General features: G+C 45.0%; 4 protein-coding genes across 6 annotated transcripts in view; 1 reads left to right on the top strand and 3 right to left on the bottom strand.

The window, feature by feature from the left end:
- LOC134492100 (zinc finger protein 271-like) overlaps nt 1-3,970 on the bottom strand; it is a 226,221-nt gene extending 222,251 nt beyond the window's left edge. For all 3 annotated transcript variants that reach the window (XR_010067389.1, XM_063296252.1, XM_063296251.1), the window contains exon 1: nt 3,901-3,970. The gene's annotated coding sequence lies outside the window, so the exon portion shown is untranslated. The remainder of the gene's footprint in view (nt 1-3,900) is intronic.
- LOC134492118 (zinc finger protein OZF-like) overlaps nt 1-18,446 on the bottom strand; it is a 161,160-nt gene that overhangs the window by 40,916 nt on the left and 101,798 nt on the right. The gene's annotated exons all lie outside the window — the stretch shown is intronic.
- The window catches only part of LOC134492164 (zinc finger protein 436-like), a 210,015-nt gene that overhangs the window by 12,290 nt on the left and 179,279 nt on the right, over nt 1-18,446 (top strand). The gene's annotated exons all lie outside the window — the stretch shown is intronic.
- LOC134492087 (zinc finger protein 268-like) lies at nt 680-3,902 on the bottom strand. The gene has a single exon (XM_063296226.1). The coding sequence runs from the start codon at nt 3,635-3,637 to the stop codon at nt 1,673-1,675; it is 1,965 nt and encodes a 654-aa protein (XP_063152296.1). The 5' UTR covers nt 3,638-3,902; the 3' UTR covers nt 680-1,672.

The raw sequence follows: 18,446 nt of genomic DNA on the forward strand, positions 1-18,446 counted from the left end.
TTATTTTCCTCTCTGCCCCCACTGGCACCTCTGTCTGGTCACCAATCCGCTCTGCATTAAGGCTCCCTGCTGCTTATAAGGTCACGAATACAAGCTTTGGGAGTGGCCCTCTTCCCTCAGGATTTCTGGGGAATGTGGAAGCTGGCTCATAACTTTGCCACTCTACCGCTGTAAAATATAGATTTAAAGGAATAAAAACCATAAAAAGGTAGGAAAAAGTGGAATGGCTCCTTTAGAAAGAAATAGAAAAAAGCCCATTAAAGCTTTCTGTTTGTTTAATTACAAGAAGGGAACACATCATAGAATCAAGAGTATATTTTGAATAGAATTCATACATCTTCAGTTAACACTGCAGAACCAACAATGAAATTTGGGGAGAAATTCAAGAACGGGATGAAAGCAAGACTGGCGGTCCTGAGCAGGGCTTCTATATCTGTATCTTCTAAGAGAAAAGTCCCGACTGCAGGATGGATCTTTCTATAAATGCAAGGACACCATCCATATCCAAGAGGATGTAGCATAAGAGTGGGCAATGCCCCCAAAATGACAAACTTAGAAAATAAATCCTTAGGGAAAGAAGCAATTGCAGCAACTACCCATAATAAAATGGAACATCATAACAGGTATGCACAAAAAAAAAGGCATAAAAAAGGAGCAAGAGAGAGGAAGGAGGAAAGAATTAAATTTAATTTGAATACTTTAAAGTTTAACAACTTTGCAGACGATTAAGTTTGAAGCCACTCAGAGCTTAAGGCTCAGGCCAAAAGAGCCTCTTGCTTCCTCCCGACCCCTGGCCTAGTCCTGGCTGTTGAGTGCCCTTCTGCAAAGGGATCAGAGTCCCCCTTTTGGGGGGAAATGGGAGGTAATGGAAACGCGAATAATAAATAAATAAATATGCAAAATGATCTCCTAGGGAAAAAAATTATAACCTGATCTCTGAATTGGGTTCCTAAAATGAACAAGCCTTGAATTCTTTGGTGTCTTCTGGACTCAGGAGAATCAGGATCTTTCATCTGCATAGCTAAAATGCCACTTAGCGGCTCAAATAATTATCCTCTCTTTACTTGTAGGGAGCTTTGCCTTACCGTGGCCCCACGTTCACAGGAACAGACACGACGCAGTTATTTTCTTTCTTAAAAGTCTTACACAATCCATTTCTAGACATGAAAGACCTTCCATCTCCACCACCAAGCGGATTTAACAGAAGGGTCAGACTCTTGGCATCAAAGGCTACCAAGCAGGCACCTCCAAGGAAACAGGATCACAGCAGGGGCTGTTACTAAACCTGGAGATCCTACGCTCCAACCCACAGTGACTTTTCTCCTCAAGTCAATATTCCTACAGGTCTTATCCATCATGTTCAACTGCAAGGCAGAACAGCCTTTCCATCTGAAACTTTACAGGGCTTTTGTCACTGCCATAAACTTCCATAATATCTTCTCTCATAAAATCTGAGTGGTTCCATCTTTTTTTCATGCATCTTTTAGGACCTGCAGCAGATTACTGGGAACTTCTGCTGATTGCCAAGTACTTGCAGTTAGCCTTTCTCAAACTATCATTTTCCATTTTTTTCTCTCCTCCCTCATGTCAAACATGTTTGACCAAAAAGAAGGCCAGAAATTAAATACTTAACTTTTTAGCTGGATGTCCAATGGGAGATGAGGAGTGAAATTCAAGCCTTCTCTACACCTAGCATCTTCTCCCTCATGTGCATTTTCTTGTGTCTGCTAAGGTAGGAATTGTTTGTGAAGCACCGTCCACAGTCTGGGCATTTGAATGGCTTCTCTCCTATGTGTAAACCTACATGATTTATAAGGCTAGATCTAGCAATGAAATCCTTCCCACAATCCGGACACTCATATGGTTTCTCTCCTGTGTGAGTCCTTTGGTGCATCACCAGATCCGAATTCCGACTGAAATCTTTCCCACAATCCGGACACTCATACGGTTTCTCTCCTGTGTGAGTCCTTTGGTGCATCACCAGATCGGAATTCCGACTGAAACTTTTCCCACAATCCGGACACTCATACGGTTTCTCTCCTGTGTGAATCCTCTGGTGTATCACAAGGTTGGAATTCTGACTGAAACTTTTCCCACAATCTGGACACTCATACGGTTTCTCTCCTGTGTGAGTCCTCTGGTGTTTCACCAGGCTGGAATTCTGACTGAAACTCTTCCCACAATCCGGACACTCATATGGTTTCTCTCCTGTGTGAGTCCTCTGATGTATCACCAGGTTGGACTTAAAACAGAAACTTTTCCCACATTCCAGACACTCATACCGTTTCTTTCCTGTGTAAGTCCTCTGGTGTATCACCAGGTGGGAATTCCGCTTGAAACCTGTCCCACAATCCAGACATTCATATGGCTTCTCTTCAGTGTGAGTCCTCTGGTGTTTCACCAGGTGGGAATTCACACTGAAACTTTTCCCACAATCCGGACATTCATACGGTTTCTCTCCTGTGTGAGTCCTCTGGTGAACCACCAGTTCATATTTCCGACTGAAACTTTTCCCACAATCCAGACACTCATATGGTTTCTCTCCTGTGTGAGTCCTCCGATGTATCACCAGGTTGGACTTCACACAGAAACCTCTCCCACAATCCAGACACACATACGGTTTCTCTCCTGTGTGAGTCCTCTGGTGTATCACCAGGTCGGAATTCACACTAAAACGTTTCCCACAATCCAGACACTCATATGGTTTCTCTCCTGTGTGAGTCCTCTGGTGTATCACCAGGTGGGAATTCCGACTGAAACTTTTCCCACAATCTGGACACTCATATGGTTTCTCTCCTGTGTGTGTCCTCTGATGTTGTACTAGATCAGATTTCCGCCTGAAACTTTTCCCACAATCAGAACACTCATATGGTTTCTCTCCTGTGTGTGTCCTCTGGTGTTTTAACAGGTTGGACTTCAAACAGAAACTTTTCCCACAATCCAGACACTCATATGGTTTCTCTCCTGTGTGAGTTCTCTGATGTATCACCAGATTGGACTTAAAACAAAAACTTTTCCCACAATCCGGACACTCATACGGTTTCTCTCCTGTGTGAGTCCTCTGGTGTTTCACCATTTCAGACTTCCGACTGAAACTTTTCCCACAATCTGGACACTCATATGGTTTCTCTCCTGTGTGAGTCCTCTGGTGTATCATGAGATTGGACTTCCAACCAAAACTTTTCCCACAATCCGGACACTCATACGGTTTCTCTCCTGTGTGAGTCCTCTGGTGTCTCACCAGCTGGGAACTCTGAATGAAATTTTTCCCACAATCCGGACACTCATACGGTTTCTCTCCTGTGTGAGTCCTCTGGTGTATCACAAGGTTGGAATTCTGACTGAAACTTTTCCCACAATCCAGACACTCATACGGTTTCTCTCCTGTGTGAGTACTCTGGTGTATCACCAGGTGGGAATTCTGACTGAAACTTTTCCCACAATCCGGACACTCATACGGTTTCTGTCCTGTGTGTGTCTCCTGGTGTCTCAGCAGTTTGGACTTCCAACTGAAACTTTTCCCACAATCCGGACACTCATACGGTTTCTCCCTCGTGTGAGTCCTCTTGTGATTCACCAGGATGGCAAATTGAGAACGCTGGTAGGCGTCCTTGCTGGTATGGGTGTTCTCATGCATAATCAGCTGTGATCTGGGCTTTTCCCACAATATACAACTCCGTGGGGCTTTTCCACCACTGATATTCTTGGATTCTTGAGGAGATCAAAACTATTTCTGATCCCTTGTTTGGTGGTGCTTTGATTAAAACGACTGTTTCCCTCCTCACAGGGTGAGGCTTGCGTTACTGTCTGCCCTATGTGGCTATCCAAGTGACCTCTTCCTCTCCGCTGACTTCCTGGTATTTCCCTCTTTTTCTGAATTTGGAAATTATCCCCTTTGACTTTTTCATGTAATATTTGAGTTCCACATAATCAATTTTTTTCCAGCACAAAACTCTCTTCCTGTTTTTCTCTCCCACTGTCACCTGCTGGGGAAGAAGAGTTTTGGGGTTCTCTGGAGAAAGTGGAGAAGATTTGACTGCTGGCTTGATTTGCTTTCCTTTTTAAGTCTGCTTGTGATACTCGGTTGTTCAGAAGGCTGTTATTGGCATCCTTTTTGTCTATAAGGTTCAAACACAAGTGTTAGTTTAATTATTACCTATAAAATGGCTGCACAACGTGTGCAAACAACAACAAATAAGCATACATTACAATGAAAAAGGGAAAATGCCAAAAGGCTAGATTAACCTCAAACATTCATTATGATTCATTTGACACACAGAAGACTAGCGAGATCCAAGTTCAAATCATGAAATTCATTTCCTAATTTGGGTCAATCACAGATTCGTAGCACAGCCAAGGGTTATCATCAAGGATCTCTGGAAATGCTGGGGATAGATTCTACAAACACACACACAGAAATACAGACACACACCCCTATGAATCTATGTATGTAGAAAACAGCAAAAATAAAAAATGGAAAAAAAAACTAAAAAAGTGAGAAATACAAGAAAAATTATTTGAAAGATTACATAAAGAAGTGCCTTCTGACTTTCAGCAAGAATATACAATAATATAATCAATCCTTTACTCATATATCAAACCAAGATCACATTATTTCTATAGATAAATCCATCAGCACACATACAAATCACTAAATAATTGTTCCTTCCCTTTATATTAATTATATCTTGCCCCCGGAGTTGAGACGGGTCTCCTCACTCCCGGCCTTCCCGAAGAAATTGAAGACCTGGTTCTGCCACCTTAATTGGGATGGGGAGGGTAACAGCTCCACCTGGGGGTGGTTAGCGCCATAGCACCCCCTGTCAATTGCTATTCCATCTCCTCTTAAGACTTTATATTTATTCTCCTATTTATGTTTTTAGATTGTGATTGAGGTTTAGATGTTTTTATTATTGCTTTTATTGCAAACTGCCCAGAGGGGCGGTAATATAAATTTAACTAATGAATAAATCACACACACACACACACATATATATAAGCTTCCTTCCCCTAAAGACAACGTTCATTCAAGTATTTCCTTTCTAACACTATTCTAAATATTTCTGTCCACTATAATAAAAATCAAATTATGAAAACATATCAATTGTCTACTTTCATTATCAATAATGCTACAACAATCTTAACCCTATGAAACCTATAACCAAACAGTTATTATTGTACCTTATATATACCTTGTAAATCTTGAAAATGAAACAAACCTTTAAAAAAAAGACCAGTAAATCTTAATCCAGATCCTTAAAAAGACATGAAATCATAAAAAAACCTCATTATCAATCCTATTAAACGTTCTTAACTTTTTACCCCAACTCAAAATATACCAAGAATTTTACATCTCTCCATTTTACACACAAGGCATTTTTATACAGAAATCAAACAGCCCAACTGCCCCCCTTAAAAACTCATCAGACTCCTCAGCAAAAAAACTCCCACAAAACAAATTCTCTTCCTTCCCATAACAATCCCCCAGAAAAACATCTCTCCTTGTAATCTGCAGCTCAGACTGTCGCTTCAACCCCTCCAACACCAAAATATAGTCTTCACTTGGCATTATTTCGATCTCACTATCTGTAAAAAACATCTCCATCTTCACCAAAATCCTCATCTTCTTCCGTAACATCTTCAGTCAGAGGACACATAATTTCTTCCCCAAGATCCCGAATATTCTGCAGAATAGCTTGACAGCACTCTGAAAGGATCTCTTTGAAGGACTGCTTACGATCACAACAGAACTCTGAAAAATCATCTTTGAAATTCTTCATGTTTCAGATAGGAGATTATGGTGCCCCCTAAACACTTGACTTGTGCAGATAGCAGTTAATAATAGGGGACTTCCGAGTGAATTTGGCAGAAGAGAAAGTGTGCTAACAAGCAGGTCCCAGAGAAAGTGAACAGAAAGCTGAAGATTCAAACCAACAAATCCAACGTGTAGGAAAATATTCAATATTCAAAATATTTAATCCTTCAAATTCAGTACAGAAATGGTAACAGGAAGGCAATTATTTATTCTCAGTCCTCCTTAAACCTTAATTGGGAAAACAAGCCAAACCTTAAAAAAATTAAAATTTAATCCAGAAATAATGATAAGCACAAAGAGGGTCTGCTTATTCTTGATGTTGAAAGCCTCTCTTGGGGTATATAAAACTTTAAAAATATATAAATTGGCTGATTTAGAACTGGGGTGTCTGGCCCTAATGTCCCTTTAAGGCTAAAAATGCAGCTGGAATGCTGCGATTCTCAGGCTACAAGACGGCATTCAGGGGAGCAAATGGGATGATTCTGAGCTTTTTGTTTATTCATGAAAAAGCCCTGGGCTCCAGGAAAAACTTGTGCCCCCCCAAAAAACCTGCATGTTGTCAGTTCTGCCAGCAGAGCCCACGGACAAAGCTCCTCAGTCGGCCATATTCAGTGTATTTTAGTCTGCAAAATGACGCAGAAGTGGGTATGGTCAAACTTTTGGGGCTACTTTGAGAGGGCTGGGGGGCTTCAACAGATGAAATGGTACCCAAAGCCTCTGCAAGATTTAAAGCACCAGTTTTGTCCATTGAACTCCTCAGCTCCAAATAAGAAAAGAGCAGAAAATGCTGTCCACAATCACTCTGGGGACATCACCATACAATACAGGTAGTGCTCCTTTCTGACTGCAATTGGGACCTCTGTCACTAAGCAGGTCAGTCATTAAGTCGCTCTCCAAGTGAGATGGGTGGGGAATAAGTTGAATATATAACTAAAAAATAAAAATGACATTGCGTGAATGCGCTGACTTACAACATCAGTTCTGGCTGCGGTCATTAAGCGAATCACCATGGGTCATTAAGCACAATGTGAAACAACCATGATACATGAATGGAAGACCACTAGGAAATCCTCTGTTTGTCATCTAGACTTGGCAGTAAAAGGAAACATCGCCATGGGTCATTAAGTGCAATGTCACATGACTGTGACTTGCAGCTTCCTGCTGGATTCCCCTTTGATTTGGCTTCTCAGAAGCTGGATGTGATGGTGGCAAACAGCAATCATGTGACTGCAAGACACTGCCACCGTTGTAAATGTGCACCGGTTGCCAGCACCCAAATCGCTTGGAGGGCCACAAGTTTCAGAACCAGTTGTAAGTCTCCTTTTCAGTGCCATCCTAACTTTGAATGGTCACTAAACAAGTGGTATGCGAAGACTACCTCTACACCTGAACATCCCAAATAGTCCTCAATGGCTATTTTAAAAAAAGTGCTGGGTTAAGCAGAGGTGAACCTGGTTAATACATAGATGGGAGAGTCTGTTGGCTAGACTTGGAAGGAAAAAAAGCCATCCCAGGCAGTGGCAGATCAGTCCCAGATTGTTGCCAAGGAAACATCAAAAGAAGTCAAGGCTAACGTGAAGGAGACTTTTTAAATCTCCCGACCGCCAGAAAAGTGCATGCACCAGTTTTAAAGCGTGCAGCAACAGTGGAAGAAAATGTGGGGAGGGGAGGCAGATGTAGCGGCTGGCATTTTGCAGCGGAGTTGATCTGATTCTCCCCCGCGGAGGAAACGAGGCAACCCCGCTCGCTCCCGGCCTCTCCTCCCACCCGTTCTCCACTCACCTTCCGGCCGCTGCTGCTCCGACCAACAGCGGGAAGACCACAGAGCGCTCCACCACGCCACTCTCCCCCAGGCGGAAGCCGGAACAGGAAGTTCCCCTTCCCTCCTCCGCTCCTCCGACATCCCCTCTAGCAATCCAATACTCTATTCTTCCAGCTCCCACGTTCCCCCTCTCGTCGCATGTCGAACCTCAGCAGCCACACACGCAGCTACCGTATTGCCAGTTTTATAGGCGTGGGGTTTGCTTATTCCTAGAGCGCCACCTAGCGACATGAGGCTGAAAAACACACTCGTCCAGTCTCTACTCTAAGCTGCTTTTTTGATTAGGCGCCGTCAAGTCCTTTTCGACTCCCAGCGACCACATCGATGGATTTTCTCCATGAAGTTCTATCCCTACCCTGTTCTTTCGGGTCTCCCAAGGGCGCACTCTTCGCCACTCCAACTGAGCACAAATGTCGTTTGCAAGAAGCAGGAAGTAAACCAAGGGAAAGCACTCTGGGGGGAAATGGCGTGCAGACAGGCAATGACAAAGCGCACCTCCCTTACACTGCGGAGCCTAAATCTCGCTAGAGGGCCGAATTACTCTGAGCAGCCTTCCCAATTCCCAGAGGAGTTCGCTTTCAGCCTTGAGGATCAAGGGATCAAAGGCTGATCAAAAGATTCCTGCTCTGTCACAGGGCTTGGCTCTCCGTGGAGACCAAAACCTCTCTACCTCCTAAAACGTCGTGCCTGATTTCCTGGGGCTCAAAAGTGTCAGCGGGAAAAACCTCCCAGAAGAATTCCAATCCACAAGGTTCGATGATGCAGAGAAAAGAGTTTATTTGTAACGCGTTTGCAAAGGCGGGTCCCTCCGTGCAAGAAGGAACCCTGAATAGAGTTATCACTACACCTTTATACCCTTTTTCCCTGTCCTCCCCCTCTTTGAGGGTTCAGCTCACATTCTTCCTGTTACCTTGAAGTGGCCACTCTGATTTACAATTTTACAATGCCAGCAGGGTGTCAGGATGTTCCTACAATCCTTATCGTTGTTTTTGATTCTGATGGCTCACCGGACCCTAGTTTATTTTACATAAGGTCAAGATAACCGTGATTGCCTTTTTGTCAGGAAGACGTGTGATGAAGGTAATCAACACCTCCTTGAGACATATATGGTTATCGATCGCATCCTCAGGAATGTATTTGCTAATTCTAATGTTTTTCATGTATATCGGGGCCTGTATTTCCTCCTTACTTCACAAGAAAGTTTACACAATCCTAGCAATCCCTCCCCCTTTGTATAACCTTGCTGGCGCCAGCTATTACCCACTATTATCAGCTACAAATTCTAAACCTAATGACTGTTTTAGCACCCATTTTCCTCCCCCCCCTTGCCTCCTTTCAGGCAGTCCTTTTTCTTCTAGATGAGTTTAAGGCACATCCAGGGGTTCTGTGAACCCCTCATTTTTCCCCGCTCACAATCCCCCCTTCTTCTACTGACTTATATTTCCTGCCTTAAACTCAAAAAGTTTTAAAATGTGTTTCTCTTCTATGTATTCTTTTGGATCATTGTCTTTTAATCTTTGGTACATAATCTTTTGGGGGGCCATACTTTCAATTGTGCTTTGGACAATATTTTTGATAAGCGGGATGAGACATGGGATACACAATAGTCCTACTAGGATCAAAATTCCCATCATGAGAGCTTGCTTCCAGCTCGTGAACAGCCCACCCAGGAATCCCCCTATTTCTGTGTTGAAAGTTCCCTTCCACGTCTGAACTGGGACATGTATTAGTTTTCGGAGGTCTTGAGTGAGATCAGCCACCACCTTTCCAGTTTCATCTATTTCCAGGCAACAGTTACTTAGGTTGAATTTTCCACAAACCCCTCCTTCCTTTGCTAAGATATAGTCTAGGGCTAATCTATTCTGGTATACAGCAATCCTAAGCTTATCCTGTTGTTGGGCAATGACATTTAGAGCAGCATCTATTCTCCTACCTGCTAATTCCAGCACAGCCTGCAATCTTATTATTCTATTGAGCATATATATTGGAGTGCGATAGCCCCAAGATCCATCCTCAGCCCAAGTAGCTGGGTCATAATAAGCAATAATTCTTTCAGGGGGCCATTCATCCTCTTTCCATCTCCCTACTGCTACTCCTGCAAAACCCTCTGAACCCCCTGCATCTCTTCTTTCCCTACTTCCTACCTCATCATATATGGATACCCCTAATGTCTGCTTAGCTTTCATAGGAAGGAGGAAAAAAGAAGGTCTAATCCATCCTAAAGTACACGTTCCACTCCAGTCTCTTGGGATCTGCTCATATGCTCTATTTCCACAGACCCAATACATTCCTTCTGGAGCTATTGTGTTTTCCCAATGGAAGCGGTTGGGCCGGGGACTGCCCCCAGCACTCCACCATTTAGCTTCAGACCATTCTGTTTTCACTTCCCAAACCCCTTTACACATGAGGTTTCCCACCTCTTCAGTTCCGTTCCTACGGAAGCAGTTTTTTGCAACTAGGTTGGTGGTGAGGGACCACACAAGGTCCGTGGGTTCCTTCCTAACACCTATGCTGCCGGTCTGGGTCAAATTGTTAAAATATTCTGGGTCCGCTTCTTGAGCTTCCCAGGGCCATTTTTCTCCCATATTTGTCCCCCCACACACAAAACAATTTTTTACTGTTAGAGTTTGTGCTATTCCCTCAGCCATCTGAATGAATAAATTTTGAGCCTGTTCAGATACTATCTGTTGTTTTCCTGCTTTTTGAAGAGTGTCATATACAGACCAAGTGATCTCTCTCTGCTCCCCTTGATCTACTACTTCCCTCCTTACTTGCAGGTCTATGATCGTGCCAGGGTCCCTACCTCTTCCTTCTATAAAAATCCCATAGCTATATTTTAGAGGGTGTCTTGGAGTTATTTGAATAGTCACTGGGTTACAGTCTTCAAGCTTACAATCACTCCGAGCCACCCCTTTTACTAAGCGTAAGTTTTGGTGCACATAACTTAACAGAGGTGGGTTTGGCCAGGTGGCAGCTGATACACAGTCCCAGTTAGGACAATAATAAGCGTCTGCAGCCCCACAATTGGGTCTGTTCAATCCAGCTTTGTCCTGTCCTGGAGTATGGTAAGGAAAGGCACACATATATTTGTTTTCCACCATATATCGCCTTTCCCATTCTAACCCTCCACACCCACTTTTTTTATTTTGGTTGATTATCTTACATAGGTCGAATGGAAAGCTAATTTGAGAGCCTAACGCCCCCACAGTAGTGGTGGCAAACGGTGACCGCCCATTCTTCCCATCTAACCTATTGTGAAGTGAGATCGTGTACCTGAGCACCCGTTGTACTTCTTTTTGGTTGTAACATGTGATTCCTGTTAAGGTTTCACACCATTGATATTGAGTGGTGTTTACCCTACAGGTTCCTTCATGGAGAGGCTTCTTGCATGAGGGTTTTACTGTGTGATATTGCAATGTCTTCATAGTTATTTTACCTTTTTGTACTAGTGTTAAACATTTTTCACATCGTGAGTTCTCAACTCCAGTTCCCCTTCCCCTCCAAGTCCAAACCCCCACCAAAAGAAGCAAAATCCTCATCTCCCCCATCTCTTACGGCCTCTTCTCCGCACAATTTTAGGCAGTCGGGATGATAGGGGGCGCAATCTGAACAATGAGAACAACAGCAGCAATCAGTAATACAATTACAATCACAGAAGCAGCACGTTGATCACTGTTTGTGTATAGTCAGCTTTAGTGGTTGTCCTGGGACCGGAGCGGCCTTCCACTGGGGATCTGGAGCCGGAACTGCCTTAACTCAGCTGTAGTGAGTCCACCCACTTTCCTTCGTTCTCACAGCTGACTCAGTGACTAACAAGACTTGGTACGGCCCTTCCCAGTTTGGCTGTAATTTCTCAGTTCTCCATGTTTTTACCAAGACCCAGCCGCCAGTTTTGTGAGGATGTTGGTTGCCATCTAGTGGAGGTCTTTGTGCCAGCAGGCCCTGTTTATGGAGAGAGAGTAGAGAGAGCGACAGTGTCTGCAGGTATTTTCTGAGGAATATATCTTTAAATTCCGGAATTGGATTTCCCAGGACCGCCAAGTAGGGACGGCCCATTAGCATCTCGAAGGGAGACACTCCGGTATCTCTTCGAGGGCAGGTTCGCATTCTTAATAAGGCCAAAGGTAGGTTCTTAGTCCAAGGCAATCCATTCTCCAGAAACAATTTAGTCAAATGCTTCTTCAATTCACCATTGGCCCTCTCCACTTTTCCACTAGATTCCGGTCTCCATGGAGTGTGCACCTAACTCCTATCGCCCCCATAACTCCTTGCAAAACCCGTTGGGTGAAATGTGTCCCTTTATCAGAGTCCAAGCACTCTATCATCCCGTATCTAGGCACAATTTGTTCCAGCAAAACCTTTATCACTGTGGCAGCAGTGGCTCTTCTAGTAGGAAAAGCCTCCACCCACCCGGTGAGCTGGTCTTTTATGACTAGCAAATATTTCCATCCCCCTTTCTCAGGCAGTTCAGTGTAGTCAATTTGAGCTCGTTGGAACGGCCAGGAGGCCAGTGGCCTCCCACCTTCCTCCTTCTTTCTGGCAGCCTTTTTGTTTACTTTGAGGCATATCAAACATTTCCAACACATGCTATGAGCAATCGTCCACATGTTCAGGCTCCAATATGTCCCTTTAACAGCTTCGACTAGAGCATCCGTTCCCCAGTGCCCTCCCTCATGCATGCGCTCAAAAATTCCTCTCATGTCCCCCGGGGATATCACCTCTATCCCACCAGCTGTTTGCCATCCCTTCTCTGTTTTTACACAACCTTCAGCCTCTACCTTGTCCTTGTCCCTCCCCTGAGGCTCCCAGGCTGGTCCCTCGGGTTTCTCTAAAACTGGTATTAGAACCATTTGTGGCTCCACTTGCCCAGCTACTTCCTTTGCCCACTTGTCAGCCCACCGATTACCAATTACTTCAGGACTCTGGCCTCGTTGATGAGCAGGAATATATACCACCGCCACCTTCTGAGGCCGGTTTAAGGCTTCCAATGTTTGTTCTACCTGCTGAGCATGCTCCACCTGTTTCCCATCGGCTTTTATAAAGCCCCTTTCTTGCCAAATTTTCCCAAACGTATGAACCACCCCCCACGCATACTTTGAATCAGTCCAGATAGTGATTTCCATTCCCTCAGCCAACTCTAAGGCTCTGGCCAGAGCATGGAGTTCACATCGCTGTGCCGACCAGTTCGGTGGCAATGGTCCCTTTTCCACCACTTCCCCATTTCCTTGAACAATTGCAAATCCTGATTTCCTCTTCCCCTCTTCTACTTTACTGGAACCGTCCACGAACCAAGCTTCTCCTGCCCCTAGAGGTATTTCTTCTAGATCAGCCCTAACTTTAGTCTGCATTTCAATTAAGGTTTGACAATCGTGCTCTTCCGGCTCCCATTCCTTCCTTTCCCCCACCAAAAACTCAGCAGGATTCAGATTTTTATCTGTGCCCACGACAATCATGGGATCTGTTCTCAGTTGAGTTTCGTACTTTAGAATTTGACCCTCATTCATCCATGTAGTAGCTAATTGGCTTAATACAGAAGTTATTTGGTGAGGGGAATGGACTATTATGGCTCCTCCAAAAGTCAACTTCTTACTCTCAACCACCAGCACTGCTGCTGCAGCTACCCCCTGCACACACATGGGCCATCCTTGAGCCACAGGATCTAGCTGTTTGCTCAAGAAAGCCACAGGTTGAAAATGCCCCCCTCTTTTCTGTGCTAACACTCCCACGGCAACGCCGGTGTTTACTGTAACATACAGATGGAAAGGTAGCTTTAAGTTTGGCAGCGCCAGTACTGGGGCTGATGTTAGGGCTTTCTTTAAAGCTTCCCAGTTTTTCCCATCAGAGTCCGTCCATTCCACCTGATCCCCTTGAGTCTCTGTTAGTTTTCTATACAGAAACCGGGCCAGCACTGAATACTGATCGATCCATAGGCGACAATATCCCAGCAACCCCAGAACCCTCCTCACCGCTGTCTTTGTTCTGGGGGCCTGTAGGTTCATGATTCCTTTTATCCTCTCAGGGTCCAAAAATCGAATTCCCTGAGAGATATAGTGTCCCAGGTACTTCACCTTATTTTCTACAAATTGCAATTTTTCCTTAGAGACTTTTAGTCCCTGTTCCTTTAACCAATTTAATAACTGAATTGACCTTTCAGTTACCTCAGTCTTCTTTTTCCCTGACAGTAATAAATCATCTACATATTGGAGCAGAGTCACCCCACCTGTAGTTTCCTCAGTAAATTCCTGTAATTTCTCTTCCAGTGCCTGCCCAAACAACAATGGACTTTCAGTATATCCTTGGGGTAACACTGTCCATCTCAGTTGCCGATTTCTCCCCGTCTCCGGATCTTTCCATTCATATGCAAAGAGTGGTCGACTCCCTTCATCCAAAGGACAAGACCAAAAGGCGTCCTTTAAATCAATGACAGTGAACCACTTATCTTCCACTGGAATTTGACCCAGGATAGTGTATGGGTCCGGGACCGTAGGGAACCGAGGCACTACTATTTCATTAATTCTTCTTAAATCTTGTACCAATCGGTACTTCCCATCCTTTTTTGGTACTGCTAGGATAGGAGAATTGAAAGGGGACATGGTTGGTTCCAATAATCCTTGTTCTAAGAGAGTGTCTATTACTGGCTTCAGTCCCTCCCTCCCCTTCTTGCTTAAGGGATACTGTGGAGTCCAGAGTTTTGTGACTCCGGGTTTCACTGTAATCTGAATCGGAGGGATGTTCATTCTACTGATTCCCCCGTTTTCTGACCACACTCCGGGATCTATTTGAACTTCTTCCATCTCCGTCAAAGGACACATCTGAACCTCCTCTTTTTTGTTCCAGAGCTCAAATCCGAACACATGCAACAAGTCTCTCCCCAGCAGGTTAATCCCTGCCTGGGGTAAATATAGGATATCCACGGACACCCGATCTTCCCCTTTTTCCAACTCCACTCCCTTTAAAATCTCTGCCAATTGCAGGTCTCCACTCACCCCAACAACTTTCAGAGTTTTGCTTTTTCCTTTTTCACTGCCAGGGACCAGTTCGCAGACCAAAGTCCTACTAGCACCAGTATCTACCAGGAACGTCCGTTCCTGGTGGTTGGGACCCACTCTAATTTTTACCAGTGGCTCTCCGCGGGTCCCTCTTGGAGAGCCGGAACCGCCCTAATCCTCATAGAGAGCATAACCCTGTTCCTCCTGGGTATTCTTCCCTTGTTCCAAACCTGGCTGTCGATTAGGGCAAATTCTAGCATAATGATCCCCTTTTCCACAAACAAAACAGGGTCCTCGAGGCTGGAACCTTCCTCCTCTTTCCTGCCTTCCGTCCCAGTTACCACCCTTTGCTCCTCGGTCATTATGCTCATTGTTGAGCCATCTTGGTCCCTTTCCCCCTTCTTGGGACCTTCCTCTCTCTTGATCCCTTTTGTCTAACTCATTTCTTGTAGTAGCTCTAACTGCAGCCATCATCATTTGGGTTTTTTGACGGGTTTTGGTCGATTCTCGATTAACGAAAACCTGCTGGGCTGCACGTAACAGTTCGGTGATCCCTGTCTCTGTCCATCCCTCCGTTTTTTGAATTTTCTTCTGTATGTCAGGCCATGCTTTAGTTACAAATTGCATCTTCAGCATGCTATCAAAGGCCAGGGAGTCTGGAGCTATCCCGGAATACCTTGTTAACCCCTCCCTTAGTCTATTGCAGAAATCTCCGGGAGATTCCTCCCTCCCCTGAGTGATTTCAAAAGCCTTAGTGAGGTTTTTCCCTTGTGGAATGGCGGCTTTTATGCCTTCCACAATGATGACTTTCAGGTCCCTCATGTGAATTCTATGACCAGCATTGTTGATGTCCCATCCAGGATCTGCAGCCGGATATTTAACATCAGCCGCTACTGCATTTGGTCCATTATTCCTCCTCCCCCAGGCAACCATAGCACTCCGTCTGATTAACTCCCTCTCCTCGGGAGTGAACAGATGAGCCAAAATAAACATTAGCTCCTGGTAAGTATAGTCTGCCGGCCCTAAAAATAACTCCAACTGTTCCGCAACCCCATGAGCGTCCTCATGGAGCTTGGGAAGAGTCTTCTTTAGATCTCTCAATTCAGAAGATTTAATTGGGGTGGCTACAAAGATGGTGACGGGGACCCCTTGAGCATCAATTCCACCAGGGACTTCTCTAACCGGATAAGCGGGAACTGGCTCATCCAGCCTCCCCCCCACAGGAAAGTCCTCTTGGTCCTTTATTAATTGAGCCAGTTCCCTTAGTAATCTCGGGTATCCCACGGCCGGTGCCGGTACTGCCGCTTGTTGAAGCAGTGGGGGAGGAGGAGGAGGAGCTGGCGCTGATGGCACTGGTGGTTTAAAGAAACCCTCTTCATCACTGCTGTCTTCTTTACTTACAAAAATGCCTGTGGGAGGGTCTGGCCCTTCCCAAGACACATGATACCAGACTTCTATATAAGGCACCTGGTCTATAAGACCATATTTCACAATATAGTCTTTTACTTGAGCGATCCAATATCCATCAGTCAATCCATTTGTATTCCAAAAGTATGGGGCTTTGGGATCGACCAATGGATAAGTGGGCCACTGCTTCATGCACAACCTAATCATTTTCAGCTTGCTTAAATCCCTAGTATACTTCTTTAGCCAAGGCATATTCCACTGGTTTATAACCTGACCTAGGGGCACATCCGGATCTGGCCCCTTGCTGGATGCTCCTCCATTGCCAGCCTCCAGTCTCCTAGGTAGTTTGCTCTGTGCCTTCCCCATGACTGACCGTTTTCACTGATCTTGCTCTGAGGACTCCAGCCCGCGCTGGATGCGAATTTTAAGCCCTCTCTTTAGCAGCAAGATCTTATCAGACTCCCAGCAGACGCTGGCTATTTTTAAAGTCTGACTCCTTCAACACCCGTCCTCGATGGAGCACTACAGCCGACCTGAGGCACCGGACTCTCACGGCTACCTGCAGGAACTGCGACTGTTTAACCACCCACACCAAAGAGGGTCCCTCGGTCAGTCACGTCCTCCCACAAGCCTTACAACTCACCTATTCCAGCTCTCGTCAGAGCCTACGACTGGACAATCCTCAACTGATCCTCAATCAGTTGGCCCTCCAACCGGTTGGTCTTCTTTGCCCGCTGCCCCAGCAGCCGGGCTTCACCTCTTTTCTCTGGACCGTCACTCTGTATAGGGACCTGGGTAGACAGTCCTGAGGGGTCTCGAACAGGGACGCTTCAACAATGGGAAGCGGTGGCCACTTACCCTTTTACTGGAACCCCTCCGGACCGGCAACACCTCAGGCTCCTGGCTGGCTCGCCAAATTGTCAGCGGGAAAAACCTCCCAGAAGAATTCCAATCCACAAGGTTCGATGATGCAGAGAAAAGAGTTTATTTGTAACGCGTTTGCAAAGGCGGGTCCCTCCGTGCAAGAAGGAACCCTGAATAGAGTTATCACTACACCTTTATACCCTTTTTCCCTGTCCTCCCCCTCTTTGAGGGTTCAGCTCACATTCTTCCTGTTACCTTGAAGTGGCCACTCTGATTTACAATTTTACAATGCCAGCAGGGTGTCAGGATGTTCCTACAATCCTTATCGTTGTTTTTGATTCTGATGGCTCACCGGACCCTAGTTTATTTTACATAAGGTCAAGATAACCGTGATTGCCTTTTTGTCAGGAAGAGGAAGAACAGACGTGTGATGAAGGTAATCAACACCTCCTTGAGACATATATGGTTATCGATCGCATCCTCAGGAATGTATTTGCTAATTCTAATGTTTTTCATGTATATCGGGGCCTGTATTTCCTCCTTACTTCACAAGAAAGTTTACACAATCCTAGCAATCCCTCCCCCTTTGTATAACCTTGCTGGCGCCAGCTATTACCCACTATTATCAGCTACAAATTCTAAACCTAATGACTGTTTTAGCACCCATTTTCCTCCCCCCCCTTGCCTCCTTTCAGGCAGTCCTTTTTCTTCTAGATGAGTTTAAGGCACATCCAGGGGTTCTGTGAACCCCTCATTTTTCCCCGCTCACAAAAGGATTTAGGACCTGGGAGCCCCAACAGGCCACAGGCTCCAAGAGAGCCAGCTTCACTCATGCTGGCCAGGGCTGCTTCGGAGCGCGCCCAGGGTCTTGGAGCCGGTGTTCCCAGCAAGCCGGCTTTGTTCCTGCAGGAGGAGATTCTAAATCTGTGAAAGGCTCAATGCCACGTGCGCCTGTAAATTCGCTTGCCTGGTAGTCTCCGTTAGGTCAAAGGAAGAGAGGGACATACGCAGCAGTGCCTAGTAAAAGGGTGCTTGGGAAGAGGGGGAGACTGTCTCTATATGGTAAAAAAAAAACTGATAAACTTTCCAAAGAAACATTTGAAAGGATTGTAAAAAGGGTGGTACTATGCATGTACACACAGAAGAGTAGAAAAGTTGCCATATTTTTTGTCTGACACACATTCCTTTTTTAATTAGAAATTTTTAATGTAATAAATATACAAAACGAAAGCAAAGATAGAAAATAAGAGGCACGGAAACTTGAAAGAAACTGGAAAAAAACCCCATACATTTCTTGCTAACAAGAAATGAAAAGGTAAAGTAAGAAAGCAAAGTAGAAAAAAGAACATAGTCAAAAGTGCAGAAAAGGAAAAGAAAATGCCGAAAAAGAATGACTTCTGACTTTCTTTGCTACAGAGTAAGTACAAACTTACTCAGTTTACAACAGTTGTGTTGTTTATTCGTTTAGTCGCTTCCGACTCTTTGTGACTTCATGGACCAGCCCACGCCAGCGCTTCCTGTCGGTCGTCAACACCCCCAGCTCCCCGCC

The sequence above is a fragment of the Candoia aspera genome, chromosome 2 (assembly GCF_035149785.1).
Source record: "Candoia aspera isolate rCanAsp1 chromosome 2, rCanAsp1.hap2, whole genome shotgun sequence".
NCBI lineage: Eukaryota > Metazoa > Chordata > Lepidosauria > Squamata > Boidae > Candoia > Candoia aspera.

Excerpts from the sequence above, each read along its gene's own strand:
- LOC134492087 (XM_063296226.1), bottom strand. The coding sequence starts at position 3,637 with ATGCATGAGAACACCCATACCAGCAAGGACGCCTACCAGCGTTCTCAA.